Genomic DNA, 18796 nt, shown 5'->3' with positions numbered 1-18796 from the left:
GGGGGAGTGGGGGAGACGGAGGGGGGAGTGGGGGAGACAGAGGGGGGGAGTGGGGGAGATGGAGGGGGGAGTGGGGGAGACGGAGGGGGAGATGGAGGGGGGAGTGGGAGTGGGGGGGGTGTTAGGGAGAGAGTGAGCGAGTGACCCGTCCAACCCTGTAACAAAATGTCTGCCACCATGCCATGGCGTGCCGGCCACAAGGACAAGGCCGCTGTTTGCCCTGTGGCTTACGGCCACATGCCACTGACGCACCGGTGAGGAGGACATAGTTAATTGCCCGTTGGATGCAGAAAGTGACCAGGGGTTAGGCTGCCCGCGTGTCAGCAGCACGTCCAGGCCACCGGGACACACAGGTATCCCGTGGCAGGCGGCTGCCGAGGTGTCGACTAACCTCCGTCTAACATGTCCCGTTTCTCTGCCCCCCCACCACCCTTCTGTAGGTTAGCACAATGTCTGTGAACAGAACGGCTATGTTCTGCACAGTGGTTGGGGCCGCTGCACTGCATTTGGCGATGCAGCAGCATCCACACCCACAACCCGCAGTGGATGCAGGGCCAGCTGCAGCAGCAGAGGGAAGAGCCAAGGAGTTGCCAGTCGTCGAGCAGCATGGGGAGGAGGAGGAGGAGGAGGAAGAGGAAGAGGAGAGAGTGAGGGTGCAGCCACGGCGCCAGAGGCGACGACCAAGGCCGAGGGTGTACCGTGTCCGGGTCTCTTTCCTAACAATGACGGACATCACCTGCAGGAGGAGACTCCGGCTGAGTAGGCGGACGGTGATACGTATCTGTCACCTTGTGGCGCACCTCACCCCACATGGAACGAGGGGAGGACACGCAATCTCAGTTGCCATCAAGGTGACGGTCGCTCTTAACTTCTATGCGACAGGCTCCTTCCAGTCTCCGAGCGGGGACCTCTCCGGGATCTCCCAGTCATCGGTGCACAGGTGCATCCGGGATGTGACCGACGCCCTCTATGCCATCGCGGATCTCTACATCACCTTTCCCAAGGACTGAGCAACTCAAGACTCACGAGCTCGTGGATTTGCCAGAGTGGCCGGGATACCAATGGTGCAGGGCGCAATCGATTGTGTTCACGTCCCCATGCGCCCGCCTGCAGGGGACAGGGACGTGTTCACAAACAGGAGGGGGACATACTCCATGAATATCCAGGTGGTATGCGACCCCCACATGAGGATCATGAATGTCTGTGCAAGGTTCCCAGGGAGTGTGCATGACTCCTACATACTGGTGCAGTCGTTCATCCCTGCGTTGTTTGAGGGACGTCCCCCCCCGGCTGAGGGGCTGGTTGCTAGGCAACAGGGGTTATCCGCTGAGGTCATGGCTGATGATGCCTATACGGAGGCCTCAGACCAATGCGGAAACCCGATACAATGAGGCCCATGCAGCAACCAGGGGTGTGGTGGAGCGCTGCCTTGGCCTCCTGAAGATGAGATTCAGGTGCCTGGACCGCTCCGGAGGGGCCCTGCAGTACCAGGCTGAAAGGGTCGCTCGCATTGTAGTGGTCTGCTGTGCGCTGCACAACATCGCGATGCAGAGGGGAGATGATCTGCTGCAGGAGGCGGAGGGAGAAGCCAGTGGCAGTGGTGCCAGCACAGAGGAGGAGGAGGAGGAGAGAGAGGAGGAGGAGGAGGAGGAGGAGAGGGAGGAGGAGGCTGGCGGAGTGGCAGGCGCAGCACGCAGACACGACCCAGGTGCTGGTGATGTCCAGGAGGCGGCACGACGGACCCGGCGAGGACGGCGGGCACGCGACGCCTTGGTGGCAGCATGGTTCACGCGTCGCATGTGACGTCCCCGCTGAACACCAAACCACCACCTGCATCGCTAGTCATGCAGAGGGTCACCACACAACTGCCACCACCACAACCCCCCCCCCCCCCCCCCCCCCCCCCCCCACCCCCTCTCAGTGTACACGGCTCCACTTCGACATCACCCTTACCACTGGGTCCAGACGGTATGGCACAACATTGATGGCTGTGTCAGCGGGTGTGATCAGTGCCATGTGGAATGATGACAGCCCGCTCTGCGAAGAGCTGTGAGCTTAGAATCGTTAGAGAGAGTCTGACCCATGGCAATAGCTGAACCATCCACCTTGGTGGCCGCTGAGTTCGTCACGGACACTCCATCACGTGCCCGCGTGGGCTAGCTGTGGGAGGGGGTGGGGGGAGGGGCAGGGACTGCATACCCGGCACCGAAGTTTCACCGCTCGTCAACCCCAGCGACACTCGGTCACCATCACGATTCCTGTGGTTGTGGAACAATCACACGGTTTTACAAGTAAGGTGGAACAGTGCGTTTAATGTTAACAATAATTTACAGGTGCCCTAGCCCCTACAACTAAACTGTGCCCTTCACCCGTGCCAACTTACTCTGTGTCTCACTTTGTTGCCTTACGGGACCTACCACTACGTCTACGTGAGTCCCCAGATGATACAGCAGGAGTGGAGGAGGACTGCTGCGAATCGCCCCCTTCGACTCGTTTCTCCTTGGCCAAGCGTTTCCTGGAGCGACCCGGCCTTGATGGGCCAGGCTGCTCTGCGGGCGTCTCGGGTGACGTTGTGCCACCCTGCTCTGCCTGCTGCCCACCCGATGCACCAGGGATGGGACGGGGGGAGGCCGAGAATTCCGGGACGTCCCGTGATGGACTTAATGGGATGGGCCCCGAAACCTCCTCCTCCCTCGGGGAGCCCGGTGGCCCCCGGGCCTCACTTTGGGACAGAGGTGCGAGCGGGGAGGTGCCCCGTCGCAACACCGACACCTGGCGCTGCCAGTCCTGGAGGCCTGCGACGGTATCCACCAGGATCCGAACGTTTGCAGACACGGAGTCCAGGGAGTTAGACATTCCCGCCAGGGACTGTGTGACCTCAACCTGTGAGTGCACAACGCCATCCAGCACATGTGTCAGGCGGTTGATGCTCTCGGCGAGTGACTGCTGCGACTGGGCCATGACCTGGTGAGACTGAGCCAAGGCCCGCAGGGCACCGGCAATGTCGTTTTTGCTCTGGCACATTGCTGCCTGTGAGAGGGCAACCCTGTCCAGGGCCGAGGATGACACGTGCACATTAACCCCAAGGCCTTGCATAACCTGACCCATTGCCTCCACCGCGGATGCCATCCGTGCGGTGTCGGACTGGGTCGCTGCCATGAGCGGCACCACTCCCTGCTCGTGGACGCAGTTCGACTCCTCTAACAGCGTCTGCAGAGCCAGGAAGACAGCTCTCATCCCGTCATTGTTTCCCTGGGTTTCTTGAGGCATCGGCTGTGCGGGTGGGTTGAGAAACTCCAGGAACTCAGAAAACGTCTGGGAGCCAGCTGCATGCTGGGCCTGGCCTGGCCTCCACGAGTCCGGGCCCTCGGTTGCTCCGACCTCCACTTGCTGTACCTGCTCAGCTGTGATGTGCGAACCAGACTGTGACCCAGGAGCCTCATCACTAAATAGGCCAGCCGGGGTGAGTGTCTCTGGGATGGTGGATGGTGTGGGAGATAGCAGTGCCGTAAGCTCGAGATCGTCTTGAGTTGACGCCTCCTCTGGGTCATCGTCCAGGTGAGAGGCCGCAGGGCGTTGGCGGGCCATTTCTTTTTCCTGCTGTGTCGCTGCCCTCTGGGCGTCCTGCTCCACAGATTCTGTTGGGGAGGATGGGACTCCCCGCTGATCGGGCACCGAGTGTTGTGCGGCCCCGGGTGAGGTGGGGCCAGATGCGTGTCTCCGCCTGGAGGCAGACGGCCCTGGTCGTTCGGCATCACGTCCTAGGGAAGAGAATGAAACGGCTTATTTAGATTCGCTCGGCCAGGCGCTGGACAGTCCCAGTGGGCAGGGTGTGAAAGGACAGAGGATGGGGGAGGTATCCCAGTGGGCAGGGTGTGTGAAGGGACAGAGGATGGGGGAGGTGTACAAGTGGGCAGGGTGTGTGAAGGGACAGAGGATGGGGGAGGTGTCCAAGTGGGCAGGGTGTGTGAAGGGACAGAGGATGGGGGAGGTGTCCAAGTGGGCAGGGCGTGTGAAGGGACAGAGGATGGGGGAGGTGTCCAAGTTGTCAGGGTGTGTGAAGGGACAGAGGATGGGGGAGGTGTCCAAGTGGGCAGGGTGTGTGAAGGGACAGAGGATAGGGGAGGTGTCCAAGTGGGCAGGGTGTGTGAAGGGACAGAGGATGTTGGAGGTGGGGGGGGGTGTTTGTCATGGAGGGTTGTCTCACTTGTTGCAGCTCCGCCAACCTCGCATAGTGCGACCTCCCGTGTGCCAGACCCCCCAACAAGGTCCAGTGCCCTCTGCTCAAACGTGGTGAGGGGGTGCAGGTTGGGCGAACCCCCTCAGTCTGGTGCCGCTCACGGGTGTTGTGAGCGGTCTTGGCCTGTGGGGGGAGGGGACATAGGTAGATCATTACAATACGGCAGGTATCAGCAGTCCGTTCAGATACTGGCACAGTTTGGGGATCAAGTTGTCATAAGACCATAGCATCTCTCCACGGGGGCCAGAGCGCTGGGCCTGTGACAACTTTGTGAACCACCCTCAACTGACTCTGCCCCAATCCCCCTCCACCCCCGTGCCAGGGGGGGAGGTGGGTGATTAAGTTCAGGGGGGAAGGATGGTTGTGACCAGGGGGCACCCTCTTGGCACTTACCCTGGCAGCCCTGGTGAGGTTGTGCATTTTATTCTGCATTGCTCTGCTGAGCGAGGGGTCTGCCCCACAGCACTAACGGCAGCAGCCACCCCATGCCAGCCCTGGCGCACAGCGCTGGCAGGTTGGCGATGCCCTCTACGCGGGCAGATGATGCCCCTCCTCTGCTCGACGGCATCGAGCAGCGTCTCGACATCGGCCTCAACAAACCGAGGGGCAGCTCTCCTGAGCTCCGACATCATGGCCGACAGATTCTGTGCTCGCCCGCGCCTTTTTACGGCGTCGGGCTGCGTCACGTGGGCGTGGTCGTATCGTCGTCGCGTTCCGTCGTCATCGCGCACGTGATTGACGCGGCCGCGTTCCTAGCCCATTTCCCGGATGTGAATACGTCGGGAAATGGACCCTTCCCGACCGTCGTAAAAGGCGCCCGTTTTAACGGCCAACTTTGCGATTTTTCGCGGGTGCGGAGAATCGCGCCCGACATGTTTCTCATCCCCATTCTCCAACCTTCTTCCCGTAACCCTGATCCATTTGTTAATCAAGAACCTATCTATGTCTGTCTTAAGGACACTCAGTAACTTGGCCTGCACAGCCTTCTGTGACAATTAGTTCCACAGATTCACCACCTTTGGCTGAAGAAATTCCTCCTCATTTTCAGTTTAAAAGTGTCATCCCTTCAGTTTGAGGCTGCGCCCTTGGGTTCTAGTCTCTCCTATAGTGGAAACATCCTCTCCATGTCCATTCTTTCTGGGCCTCTCAGTATTCTGTAAATTTCAATGAGATCCACCCTCATGCTTCTGAACACCATTGAGGACAGACACAGAGTCCTCAACTGGTCCTCATATGACAAGCCCTTCATTCCCGGGATCATTCTTGTGAACCTCCTCTGGACACCCTCCAAGGCCAGTACATCCTTCCTTAGATGCAGCGCCCAAAACTGCCCAAATATTCCACATGGGGTCTGAATAAAGCCTTATACGGCCTCAGCAGTACATCCCTGCTCATGAATTTTAGTCCTCTCAAAATGAATGCTCACATTGCAGTTGTCTTCCCAACTGCCAACTGAACTATTAGGTGACATTCCATCAGTGGACATGAAAATTTGCCAGGAAAATGGCGGAAAACATTGGGCATTAAATTGGGAGGTCTGGCACCCATTTTCAGGCATTATGTGGTCTCCTGAGGCCCCAAACAGGGTATGACATACTTGGGTATGTCCAACCATAAAATGTACCATCTGCCACATTGGGTAAGGGCAAGTAAGAGGCACCCGCTGTCCCAGACCGATGCAGTATTTGGGGAATTGCAGCTGCAAACAAAAAGCTTCAGCCTGCAGCACGAGATGAATACGGGACTGGAAAAGGAGGAGGTGGGCACCAAAATATGCAGTACTTAATTTAACCTCATTGTATGTTAATCTCAGTGAAGTTGTTAGCTGATCACAAAATAACAAAAGCCGCATCAAAATCTATGAAGTGGAATTAGGTACATCATAAAGTGTGACACAGAAATGGGCTACCTAGCCCATCTTGAAAGACTCTTTGAAAGTTCACCTGAGTCTGAAGGGAGCTGTGTGTGAATAAAGTTTCCACTTTAATTCCCAGTATTATTAATTTTGAAAGTCACTATTGAATCTGTTTCCTCCATCCTTTCTGACAGTGCATTTCAGATTACAAGTTGCAAAGTAAAAAGTTAAAAAAAAACAATTCTCCTCATCTCCACTCTTCATTCATCGATCATCTTAAATTTTTGTCCTCTGATTACCAGCCCTTCAGCTGGTAATTCAGAAGAACAATTTATCCTTATTTACTTTATCAAAACACTTCATAATTCTGAAAGCCTTAATTAAATTCTCCCTTTACACTCTAACTCCTTCAGTTTCTCCTGTACCAGAAGTCCTTTCTCTCTGGAACCAATCTGGCAATCTTTTCTTCATCCTCTCCATTCAAGACATTGACATCTTTCCTGAAGTGTGGTGTCCAGCATTGGACACAATATTCAAGCTGAGGCTTCAGGATAAAGGTTCAGCCAGGATGTGGGGAATAGGATTTATGATGAAAAACAAACGAGGAATGTTGCTTCGGAGAGCCATCATACATATGATGGTCTCTTTCATGAGTTAAGTACTGCCTCCCTTTCCTGTTACCAGAGGCAAGTTGCCCAGGGATTAGTAACATCTGGAGAGGGAAGAAACGAGGAGTGAAATCATTCATTTAAAAAATAGAAAATTGAACAATTTTAATAAACGGTCTGTAGTTAAAGATGACACTAATTTTCACAAGAGTGATTTAAAGGGCTCGTGTCAACTCCTGCTAATACCATCATGTAGAATATGGCATGGAGCAACAGTAATGACTTTCCTGGGATAATCAGCGCAGGCCAGCTCAGCCTCATTTTCCCAACCACTTTTCAACCAAGCACATCATTATTTCTGAATAAAACCTTCATATAAGCAAACATTGAAGCGCTGCAGTGATTGTGCTTCAATGTACCACAGTCATCTCCTGACTGTTCACATTTCAATTGCAACTACATGAAGCTCTGGTTGAACTCTCTGCAATAATTGTGTTCAGTTCTGGGCACCACACTTCAGGAATGATGTGGCCTTGGAAAAGGGGTGCAGCATCATTTTATCACAGTGGCAGTGGGCCAAACTGGGTTCAATTATAGAATCATAGAATTTACAGAAGGAGGCTATTAGGCCCATCGCGTCTGTTCCAACTCTTGGAAAGAGCACCCTACTTAAGCCCACGCCTCCATCCTGTCCCCGTAACCCAGTAACCCCACCTCACCACTCTTGGACACCAAGGGCAATTTATCATGGCAAATCCACCTAGCCTGCATACCTTTGGACTGTGGGAGGAAAGTGCAGCACCCGGAGGAAACCCACGCAGACACGGGGAGAATGTACAGACTCCGCACAGTGACCCAAGCCGGGAATCAAACCTGCGACCCTGGAGCTGAGAGGCAACAGTGCTAACCACTATGCTACCGTGCTGCCCATTAAGAGTGAACCACATTGCAGTGGGTCTGGAGTCACATGTCGAGCAGACCAGTTAAGGACAACAGGTTTCCTTCTCTAAAGGACATTCGTGAATCAGATTGTTTTTTACGCCAATCAACAATGGTTTCATGGTCACCTTTAAACTTTTAATTCCAGATTAATATTGAATTAAATTTCACCATCTGCTTATTAGTCCAGTGACAATGCCACTGCTTTCACTGTGGGAAGGTCACATAGATGAGGCTTATGTTCCTTTGTGTATAGAAGATTAAGGCATTATCTCATTGAGGCATTAAAGATGATTAGAAGAATCAATAAGGTGGATAGAAAGAAACAATCTTGTCAGGTGGTGGGAGTCCAGAACAAGTGGGTACATATACCTTTCAAATTAGAGATAGATGGTTCAAAGGTGATGTTAGGAAGTACTTCTTCATACAAAGTGAGTGACAATTTCCCATTGTGGCCACTCCGAGCCACCAAGAAACCCGCAGGTGGGGGTGCGCTGCCGGTGGAACAGGGAATCCCATCGGCAGAGAATTCAACCCGCGAGCTTTTTGTTAGGTAAGGGTATTAAAGGTTAGTGAATAAAGGAAATTAGATAACTCTTTGATAAGGAATCTTTTGCAGAGCTATGGAGAAAGAACAAGGAGAGTGAGATCAATGGGATCATTCTTTCAAAGTGTATTTCAGGATGAGTTGGATGGCATCTTTTTGTGCCACAAGATCCGTTCATACCTACAATCCCTACACTGCAGAAGGAGGCCATTTGGCCATCGTGTCTGCACCAACCCAAGGAGAACCATACCTTGGCCCACTCCCCCATAACCCCACCTAACCTGCACCTCTTTGGACACTAAGGGACAATTTAGGATGACCAATCCACGTAACCTGCACATTTTTGGACTGTGGGAGGAAACCAAAGTACCCGGAGGAAACCCATGTCATCACAGTGAGAATGTGCAAACTCTATACAGTCACATGAGGCCGGAATTGAACCCAGGCCCCTGGTGCTGTGAGGCAGCACTGCTAACTACTGTGCCGCCCACAATGTAAATTGAAGTTATGATTAATCCAATTCCACTTCATAGACTTTGCTGTGGCTTTTGCTGTTTTGTGACCGGTTAACAACTTCACTGGGACGAGCACACAAACCGGGGTCAAATTCATCTTCTGTCCCCTCCTTTTCCAGTCCCACACTAGCACCTTGAGCACATTTGATCATATCCAAGAAGTTCCTGATATTGGGATTCAGACCTTATGACCTCAAGCGTCATGAATAATCGCGTGGAGACAAAGGAATGTTGCCATAGCGAGCTGGAGGTGTAAGTTACAGATCATTCACTATCTATCGGAATGGGAGAATGGACCAGAAGGGCTGAATACCCTCCTCCTCTTCCTATGTTCCTGCATCCTTATTATTTAAAGCATTTACAGCAGATCCTCCCTTTTCTGGAAGTGCTGATCTGGAACTTGGCTGTCTGTGATACAGGTGGTTAAATGTTTCACACCTTCCTACAATGTTGTTTTACCTGCTAATCTAGAAAAAAGTTCAGGAAACAAATAAATGGCTCTGTTACAAAGTTGGAGGAAACATGTTGCATTAAGAAATTGGCTTCAAATTTTGATCATGCTGCAACTGCTTTTGAACGCGAGCCAAAACACAGGCCATAAAGTTTGCATCATTGTATGTTTATTTGTCTTCAAGTGACCCTCGAGTTCACCGAGATCTATATAATTGGGCAAATCCTTCTGATTTTTAGTTCTTTTCTAAAGACGAAAATGTAATTGAGTGGTTCATATATTAATAAAACATCTGGGAACCTTCCTGATTAAAAAACAATAAACAAAAAAGTAGCTTCCATTGCTACTTATCACACCCTTTGTCCCTCACTTTGGAGAGAAGTGGATCTCGATTATTTCAATTCCTGATCTGCTTCTCCAACACTGGCAATGTATCTCAAAAGATTTCATGCCATGATGATTTCTTGTGGTACTGGAGGGCATGTGGCACATTCTTGCAAGGACTGCTAAGAGCATCTGCGTTTGCTATGTGTTGTTACCATATATTGGGCAAGTGTGTGGTCAATTCCAGCCCCATGTGCCCCGGAGTCAAAACATAATTGAATTAACAAATAATTCTTTGAAAAATTCCCGAAGTCTTTGGCCCTTGGTTGTCCAATAATTACAGTCACCAGGTTTGTAAGTTGAAACCCAATCACTGTTTATTTATACAAAGAACTATCATGAAATATGCAGTAAATACAACTGGAGAACAAGAAGCTAATACCTACTACCCCCTTAAACTGCCCCACGCTCCACCCACACACCCAAGACAGACAACACAGAGCAGGGACTGGGGTAAAATAAATAAGGATGGTTAAAAGATCGGCGGCCGCATTCTCCATTCCTGAGACTAGGTGTTGGCGCCAGGGCAGAATTCAATGACTTCCACAACAGCCGCACCAAATTAGTGATTCAACGGCTGTTAAGGGGCTAGCACCAGTGCCACATGGAATATAATCAATTCCAATGAGGAAAAGGTGCGGATTTGCCAGGTCTGGGATTGGCATTCAGGAAGCTGAAAAGCTGCAGCCGCATGTACACACTGCACTCCCCAAACACACCATCCCAGCCAACAAGGTGGCAGCGAGACTCACAGCCCCAAGAATCACTGACGCAAAACTGGAGACCCTGCTGGATGTCGTGGAGGAGAGGCGGGTGACCCTGGCCCTGGAAGGAGGATGCCAGCCGCCGCAGTTCACCAGGCCTGGGCACAGGTGGCCAGCGCCATGGGCAACACCGTCCGGACAGGCCTGCAGTGCAGAAAAAAACTACACAACCTCCTCAGAAAGGCTAAGGTGAGTAGACAGTACTGTGCCCCTGGCACTTCTCCCATCCCACACACCCATAATCCTAAGCCCTCCTCTTCACAGTGGAGGGATAGGCCAAACCCCCACCTGCACCAATATGTTGGTGCGCAGGTAGGGCACAGTATTGTGATGGGGGCTAGGGCACAGAGCTATATATATTTGTTCACTTTAAACACCAATGCACAATGTTCCAACCTGCCTCAGTGCTCTGTCAGAAGGGTATGAGGGGTGGACTGGTTTGGGCTGATCCCAAAGGAGGCACGGAGGAGGGGGTGGGAAAAGGGTGGATGTTGGGGTGGGCTTAGCCCAGGGACTGCGGTTCAGCCAGCAGTCACCGCTCCGGTGCCCCACCCCCAACCCCTCTCCCCATCTTGTCCCCACCTCCGCCATCCCAGGGATTCAATGGGACCGTGTGATGGAATGGCCGGCTCGCATGCAGGGATCACCCGGGTGGATGGTGTAAAGTGATACCGGGGCAGGAGTCAGACATGTCAAATGATTGGAGCACCAGAGCTCATCCCAGAGTGGTTGTCACCATCCTCCATCCCCTGGTCCAGACCCACTGTTACTGCCAATCCAGGACCCACAACCCGTAGTGCAGCGGGTATGTATCGTATCACTGGAGGGGTTACAGGCGGTGGCGGTGGGGGGGGGGGGGGGGGGGGGGGGGGGGGGGAGAGTGGCCGCTGGGTGGAGGCGGGTGTGGTGTGGAACTGGGATGTTGTGTCTGTGCCCCTGGCCAGGTCACTGCAAGGGGCCATTGTAATTGGTCTCCGTGACGGTCTGTGGCCTCTGGATAGGCGTCATCAGCCACGATCGCAGTTGATAGCCCCTGTCGCCCAGGAACCAGCCCCCAACTGGGGGTAAGCCTCGAACATGGTGCGTACCCATCGACTGTGCCAGCATGAAGGCACCATGCATGCTGCCTGGGTATCGGGCGCAGGCATGCAAGATGCAGATCTGATAGTCACACACTAGCTGCACATTCATTGAGTGGAACCCTTCAGTTTGTGAAGATCGGCCTGTCATCTGGAGGTGCTCAAAAGGTGACATGCATTCCGTCGATCACCCCCTGACTCCGGCATCTCAGTGATGGCAGTGAACCCTGCGACCCCGGCATCCTGTTGGGCTCAGTCCACATTGAAGTGGATGTATTATGCCGACTGGCCATATGGGACCGCTGTGGTGGCATAGATGCACCTGTGCATCAAGCTCTCTGAGATCCTGAACAGGTACCCACTCGGCGCTTGGAAGGACCCCGTGGCATAGAGGTTCAGAGTGACCATCATCTTGACGGCCACTGAGAGAGGGTGTCCTCCCCCATGGCTGAAATTGTTCCCATGGTGCCATGGCTGGCTGCAGATTCCTGCTGCCAAGGTGGTGAAGTGGTGGAAATTGGGGAGACTGAGAGGTCAGATTTTTTTTTTTAAATTCATTTACGTGATGTGGGTGTCACTGGACAAGGCCAGCATTTATCATTCCTAATTGCCCTTGAGAAGGTGACAGTGATCTGCCTTCTCGATTACAACTGACTTACTTGGCAATTTCAGTGGGCAGTTGTTGTGATTCTCCGATAACTGTTTTAGTTTAGTAACATAAATCACAATCGATTCACATGGCTTCTTAGTCTCCCCAATTTTCAACTCTTCACCACCTGGACTCTAAACTCTGGAATTCTCTCCCCAAATCTCTGTGTATCTCTACCTCTTTCTACTCTTTGAACATGCCCCTTAATACCTCTTTGACCAAGCTTTTAGTTATCTCTGTTAATACCTTTGTTAATACCTCTGTTAATATCTTTGTTAATAATGTTGCTCTGTTTACTACAGTTGAGGTGCCATATGTATATTCAAGCTAATGTTGCTTGGCTTTGATTTAATGACAAAATGTAATCAAAAAGAGTCATATCAACTTTGGAAGGCCTTAGTGGCAAATGTATATTTAAAATGCAAAAGGCTATATGAGAGGAAAAGGCTGAAAAGCTAATAGATGTGGAAATCTGGTCGTGTACCATTCATCAAATGATTTTAGGGTAAATTGCAGGTCTGTAATTTCATAGAATTTACAGTGCAGAAGGAGGCCATTCGGCCCATCGAGTCTGCACCGGCTCTTGGAAGGAGCACCCTACCCAAGCCCACACCTCCACCCTATCCCCATAACCCAGTAACCCCACCCAACACTAAAGGCAATTTTGGACACTAAGCGCAATTTAGCATGGCCAATCTACCTAACCTGCACATCTTTGGACTGTGGGAGGAAACCGGAGCACCCGGAAGAAACCCACGCACACACGGGGAGAATGTGCAGACTCCGCACAGACAGTGACCCAAGCCGGGAATTGAACCTGGGACCCCGGAGCTGTGAAGCAATTGTGCTAACCACAATGCTACCGTGCTGCCCTGAATGCCCGTAATGCAGAAGAAACCTGCTGTGAGAGTCAGGTTCGTTAAAGAAAAGCCTTACTCCCATTTTTCTGTCAAAATGAACAGACTGAAGAGGTTTCTGAGATTCCAGTTGCCCTCTTTTCTAAGCAAAGCCACTGAGAAATCAATCAATGGCTTACCAGATAGGTTACTCCACTGTCAGTCCCAGCGTCCCAGGGAATCAGATCTTGAATGACCTTCTGCACCCAGCCGCAATCCTTGGTGCAGAGATCCTCCGCTGATAGCCCCACGTTCCAATCTGGGCTGGGACCCAACATCGTCAGGAAGGACATCAGGTGCCGTGTATGGTCAACGGAGAACTCTGCAGACGGAGCTGACCGGCTACACAAAACATTAAAAAAGGCAGAGAAAAGTAAACCAAAAACAAACGTCTCAAGCACTGTATATTGGATTGGTACAATGACAATATCACTGAAGTTCTATTTAACAAGCATTCATGAGTTGAGCTATATTTTCAAGTGTCACTTAGCTCCAAATGCTACTTGCTGCATTGATGATTAATAATTTTGGCACATCCCAAACATATTGACCTGTAACTGAATGTACCACCAATTGGTCTGACAATTTCATTACCATTTGATGTTGCGATCTATCAAGAGAGGGGACAGTCCTGATATTTTTACAGATGTGTTAGTCAGTAAGGATTTAACTCCACAGCAAACAAGGAGTTGGTCTTTTTGAGTGTGAGAGGACTCTGAGGTTAACGATCCTCATTCTTTACGCTGTTACATCTTTTTGTTTCCTTTAAGTCCTCATATTTTTTAAAAAGGCATAGCATTTAAAATACGTATTCATGAGATGCCTATCGATAAAGGTGTCTCACCGACTTGTGCGTTGCACTTATTTTTGATTTTTCACCAATGCAATCTTTCACCCTTTAACTTTTCTTCAATATTGCTTCCTTAGAAACTTAGGAAGAGCCTGTTCTTTGACATGAGAGGGAAATAGATGATTTGGCTCTTCCTGTGTCAGGAGCAATAGGAATTTGAGTGCAGGGATGTTAGGAAAACAAAGGTAGTTCCAAGGGATTTATATTTGTTTGGCAAACATTTGAAATAAAGTATAGTTTTAAATTTAATTTAATTTTTCTATGCCTGGAATGGTAAAACCTATCATTAGATTCATGCTGGTCAAAGGCGTTTATATGTGTAGGGGTTGGTAAAGTTCCAACTCTGTTTCTATTTGTGCTTAAGGATAAATAGACCTGCAATGGTTGCTTAGCAACTGGGGCCTTGTAAGGTAGAGAAGCTTTATTTATGTTAGCTGAATTTGTGAGTAGTTGGAGACTGGACACTGAAAAGTGAACCTCTCTCCTCTCTGCCAGGAGAAGCTGAACAGGACAAGGGAGTTGCAAAGATGCAAGCTTCCTAAGGAACAAGATACAATCGAGATAACCAGGGAATTGGGACAGAAAGAACCAGGGAATTGGGACAGAAAGAATGTTTAAGATACATGAAGTTAAGAGAAAAGCAACCACGGTATTGTTTAAAAGGATTCAAAGAACAGTAAATGTAATGTCCCGCACGGGACTTACGTGGTGGAACGATTATCTTCCCCGTGGTTCTCGGGGAGTACGGGCTCCCCCACTGAAGTGAGGGGGAACTCTATTCAACTATGTATAAAAGGCTGGCAAGTAAGGCACCAACCAAGAATAGACCTAGGGATCTACCGGGAGGTGGAAATAACATAATTGTAAATAAACCAAAGTTTGTTATTCTTACTCGGTGTGGACTACCCATGTTCTTATTAAAGTAAACCAAGTGTTCTGAGTTAAAGAGGCAATTGCAGTAGTTAACACGCCTAATCAAAAGACAGATCGGATCCTTGGTGTAATGTGAAATATTAATTTTATTTTATTTCTTTTTGTAAATTTAGAGCACCCAATTCAATTTTTTTCCAATTAAGGGGGAATTTAGCGTGGCCAATTAACCTACCCTGCACATAATAATAATCTTTATTGTCACAGGTAAGTTTACATTAACACTGCAATGAAGTTACTGTAAAAAGCCCCTTGTTGTCACATTCCGGCACTGTTCGGGTACTCAGAGGGAGAATTCAGAATGTCCAAATTACCTAACAGCACGTTTTTTGGGACCTGTGGGAGGAAACCGGAGCATCCGGAGGAAACCCACGCAGACGTGGTGAGAACATGCAGTCTCAGTGACCCAAGCCGGGAATCGAACCTGGGTCCCTGGAGCTGTGAAGCCACAGTGCAACCCACTGTGCTACCATGTCACCATCTTTGGGTTGTGGGGGCAAGACCCCACACAGACACGAGGAAATGTGAAATATTTATTTTAAAAATTGATTATACTCCAGCTGGAGTATGGTGTCCAATGTTTTGGCAACACATGTCAAGAACGATGTCAAGACCTTCAAGAGGGTACGGAGGAGATTTACACAGAGGTTGCGAACAGTCTTGTTCAACCTGAAAAAATGGCAGGGGTGGGGGTTGCAAGGGACTAGAGTTTGTGCTGGGGGCTGAAGACGATGGCACTGGTCTTCCCAAAGCTACCAATGGGGAAACATGCAGGAAAGTCAATAAATAATTGTTGCCAATAATCCATTTAAAGCATTCTTAAAGAGATGGGTTAATGACTGTATTAGAATAACAATGGGATGACGCACAAACATGTTAAATTTTAATTTCAGCAACAATTTCTAGCCTATTAATACACCACTGAATGCTCTTGCCCTCAAAGTTGCATGTACTTGAAATAGGCCAATGTCCCTCTGTTGCGGAGCACATTTAATGCGACAAACTCTTTCCATCTGGACCTGTCATTGGAACAAAGCCTTCAACTAGAAATATTAATAATACTTTATTACTGCAATTGGTCTTTGAGTACCTATTAAGATGCCAACTTAATCAAATGAAGTGTCATTCTTAAGCCTTTAATCATTTCAAGTATGTCTTGAAGTTTATCTTTAATTTTTGCTTTTTCTGGTTTCCACGCCAACCACGTCTCCTCACTACAGTTTAGGTGCATGATCCTGTTGCTGGTGTGCAATCTATAATCTATGCAAGTAGAGTTATATTATCACCTAATTATTTTAACATGAAAACAGATTTGTACTCTTTCAATTAACAATTAGGATGACTGAGTCATCCTTCCAAACCAACTTCACAAAAGTATCCCTTTTTAAAGGGATACTACCAAAGAACACTATCAGAAATGCCTAACTGAAAGGTAATGACTGTTCCTAAAAGTTACATTGACATTCACAGGAGGCCCAGCATAGAGATCAGAGTAGGAATGGGACAGACAATTAAAGATTACCCCTTGTTATTGACTACAAAACTAACTTTAGTGCATCACCACCATAAATATGCTAAAAATTACCAGAACATTAGAACAGGAGGAGGCCATTCAGCCCCTCAATCCTGCTCTGCCATTCACTGAGGTCAGGCTGCTTTGTATCTTGATCCTATTTATCAGAATTAATTCTGTAACCCTTAATACCTTTGCCAAACAAAAATTGATCAATCACAGATTTGAAATTTTCAATTAACCCCCTTTAGCCTCAAGAGGCTTTTAAATGAGAGCTGCACCAGATTTCTGCTCGCCTTTGCATGAGGAGAAAGTGATGGGATTATCTAATTTGCAAATGGTGTTGTTAACGCTGTGAATTGCATCAGGGGCTGTATGGGCAGAGGGAAATCCAAAGTCAATATTCCATGTGTGATCACCAATGCATACTTGCCTTGGGCTTTACACAGAATAACAAGCACCAATTTTAACCTAATAGAATGTGTGGTGGAAAGCCATTGCCACACCACTCACCCTTCTCCTCTGCACCCACTCCTGATCTGACATGCAATTGGCGTCCAGCAGATTTTCAAAATGGGTGCTCGATTTGAATATAAATGCTGTACACGTCCTACCCGCTGTGGTGATATGATTTGCATAGCTGTCTGCCATTGGGGCAGAACACCAGCTTACCATTGGCCCTGGTCGGTCATGTGCCTCTCGACCGATTGGTTGAGACCAGTCATGTGACAGCTCTCCGATTGGTCGAGAGGCTGAGTTAACCACGCCTCCTTGCCGAGGTATAAATAGTCAAACGCCCGGCGGTCGTCCATTTTATTGTAGACAACCGCAGGGCTAAGTTCTAGTTTATTAAAGCCTAACTTTTGTAAAGCAACTCGTCTCTCGTGCAATTGATGGCTCATCAATCGTTACATGACCCACATCGCCACCGGTAAACTCAGGACTACAGAATTTTACAATACATAAGGATGCAATTTAGCCCAAGAGACAGATACTATTTATTCCTGCTTTGTCTCTTTGTTCTTTAGTTCTATCCAAACTTGCACGGAAACCCATTGCAATGCTTTAAGAATCTCTTACACCTTCGAATTTCTATCAGCTAGAGTGGGTGCTGTCTCAAGGAAACACATCAATGTGACACACTAACAGTACAGAAGAGAAAATTTGTTATCGATGGACAAAAAAGAACTATCTGGCCTAACCCCACATTCTACCGCTGACCCCTGTTGGTAACAGCATTTCAAGTGCATAGTTATGGTAGCATGGCTACTTTAAGAGATGATACTTCGCGGACCATGTGACAGGCCCTGAGCCCATGGGTACAGAATGTGTGAACGTTAGCCTTCAGGTATTTAGGGGCTGGTTTAGCACAGTGGGCTAAACAGCTGACTTGTAATGCAGAACAAGACTGTCCCCGTTATGGCCTCCCCGAACAGGTGCTGGAATGTGGCGACTAGGGGCTTTTCATAGTAACTTTACTGAAGTCTACTTGTGACAATAAGCGATTATTATTCTTATTTAGTTGTGGCTCTGGCTGTTGGGGTTTGGTCAGGGTTAGCCTGGGAGTCGTGGGAACAAGTCATTGGCGTTGTATGGTTCTCTGTATATAGTTCTCCTTAGTTAAATAAATCACTGTTGTGATTAAACACTGCCTCATAGCTTGTCCGCAATACAATAGTCAAGTTTTTTTTAAAATCCGATGAGAGTTTCCAGATGATCATCCTTTCAGGTAGTGAGTTCCAGACTCCCACAACCCTCTGAATTAAAAATGTTCTCAACTCCCCTCCATTTGTTCTGTCAGTTAAGTTAAAGCTTATTTCCCACTCTGTGAAGTGAAAACAGATCCTTCCTTTCTACTTTGCTCCCAAATACTTTTATAGATTTCAACCTTCAGCCTTCTCTGCTGCAAAGAAAATAACCCCAGGCTACTCAATTATTCCATAAAAGCTAAAGTTCTCAATTCCTGGCAACATCCTTGCAAATCTCTTGTGTACCCTCTCTAGTGTTGTCAGATCCTTTCTGCAATGCAGTGACCAGAACAGCACACAGTACTCCAGCTAGTGGTCTAATTAATGTTCATACAGGTCTAATATAACCTCCCTACCCTTATACCATATAACTTGGGCTAATAAGAAAAACGTATCCTGTGTGTCTTCTTCACTGTCGTATAAGGGTCTAGCACAAAAAGGGTTTACGTGGGACTGAGTACAGTGCTGCCCAATCAGTGGTGTAAGAGAACACATGACCCACACATAGGGATCAGTGTAGTGTTGGACAGAGCCATGTGTAGAAGCAAGTATGGAGGCAGCTCCTAGCACGGGCCTTCACTGTACCGATGTACATAGTTTCTAGTATTGATCAATACTGACTGTTGAACCACCTTAGACGATGAATACCTTAATAAGACCTAACAATCTACACAATGTTAACCATCTGATCTACTTGTCCTGATATCTCAGGGACCTGTAACTCCAAAATCCATCTCTTCCTTTACATGTCTCAGTATCCTACCATTTATAATGTTTCTTGCCTTGTTAGCCCTTCCAAAACACATACTACTCTAGATTAAATTCTAT

General features: G+C 48.9%; 1 protein-coding gene across 1 annotated transcript in view; it reads right to left on the bottom strand.

Moving 5' to 3' along the window:
• The window catches only part of spon1b (spondin 1b), a 401065-nt gene that overhangs the window by 72076 nt on the left and 310193 nt on the right, over window positions 1-18796 (bottom strand). Inside the window, 1 exon segment of the mRNA XM_038807896.1 lies at window positions 13068-13269. Within this exon segment, the coding sequence (XP_038663824.1) occupies window positions 13068-13269 (202 nt within the window).

This window comes from Scyliorhinus canicula, chromosome 9 (genome assembly GCF_902713615.1).
Source record: "Scyliorhinus canicula chromosome 9, sScyCan1.1, whole genome shotgun sequence".
In the NCBI taxonomy this organism is placed as follows: domain Eukaryota; kingdom Metazoa; phylum Chordata; class Chondrichthyes; order Carcharhiniformes; family Scyliorhinidae; genus Scyliorhinus; species Scyliorhinus canicula.
The sequence above is the reverse complement of the archived record's forward strand: the minus strand, read 5'-3'. Positions and strand labels throughout refer to the sequence as shown.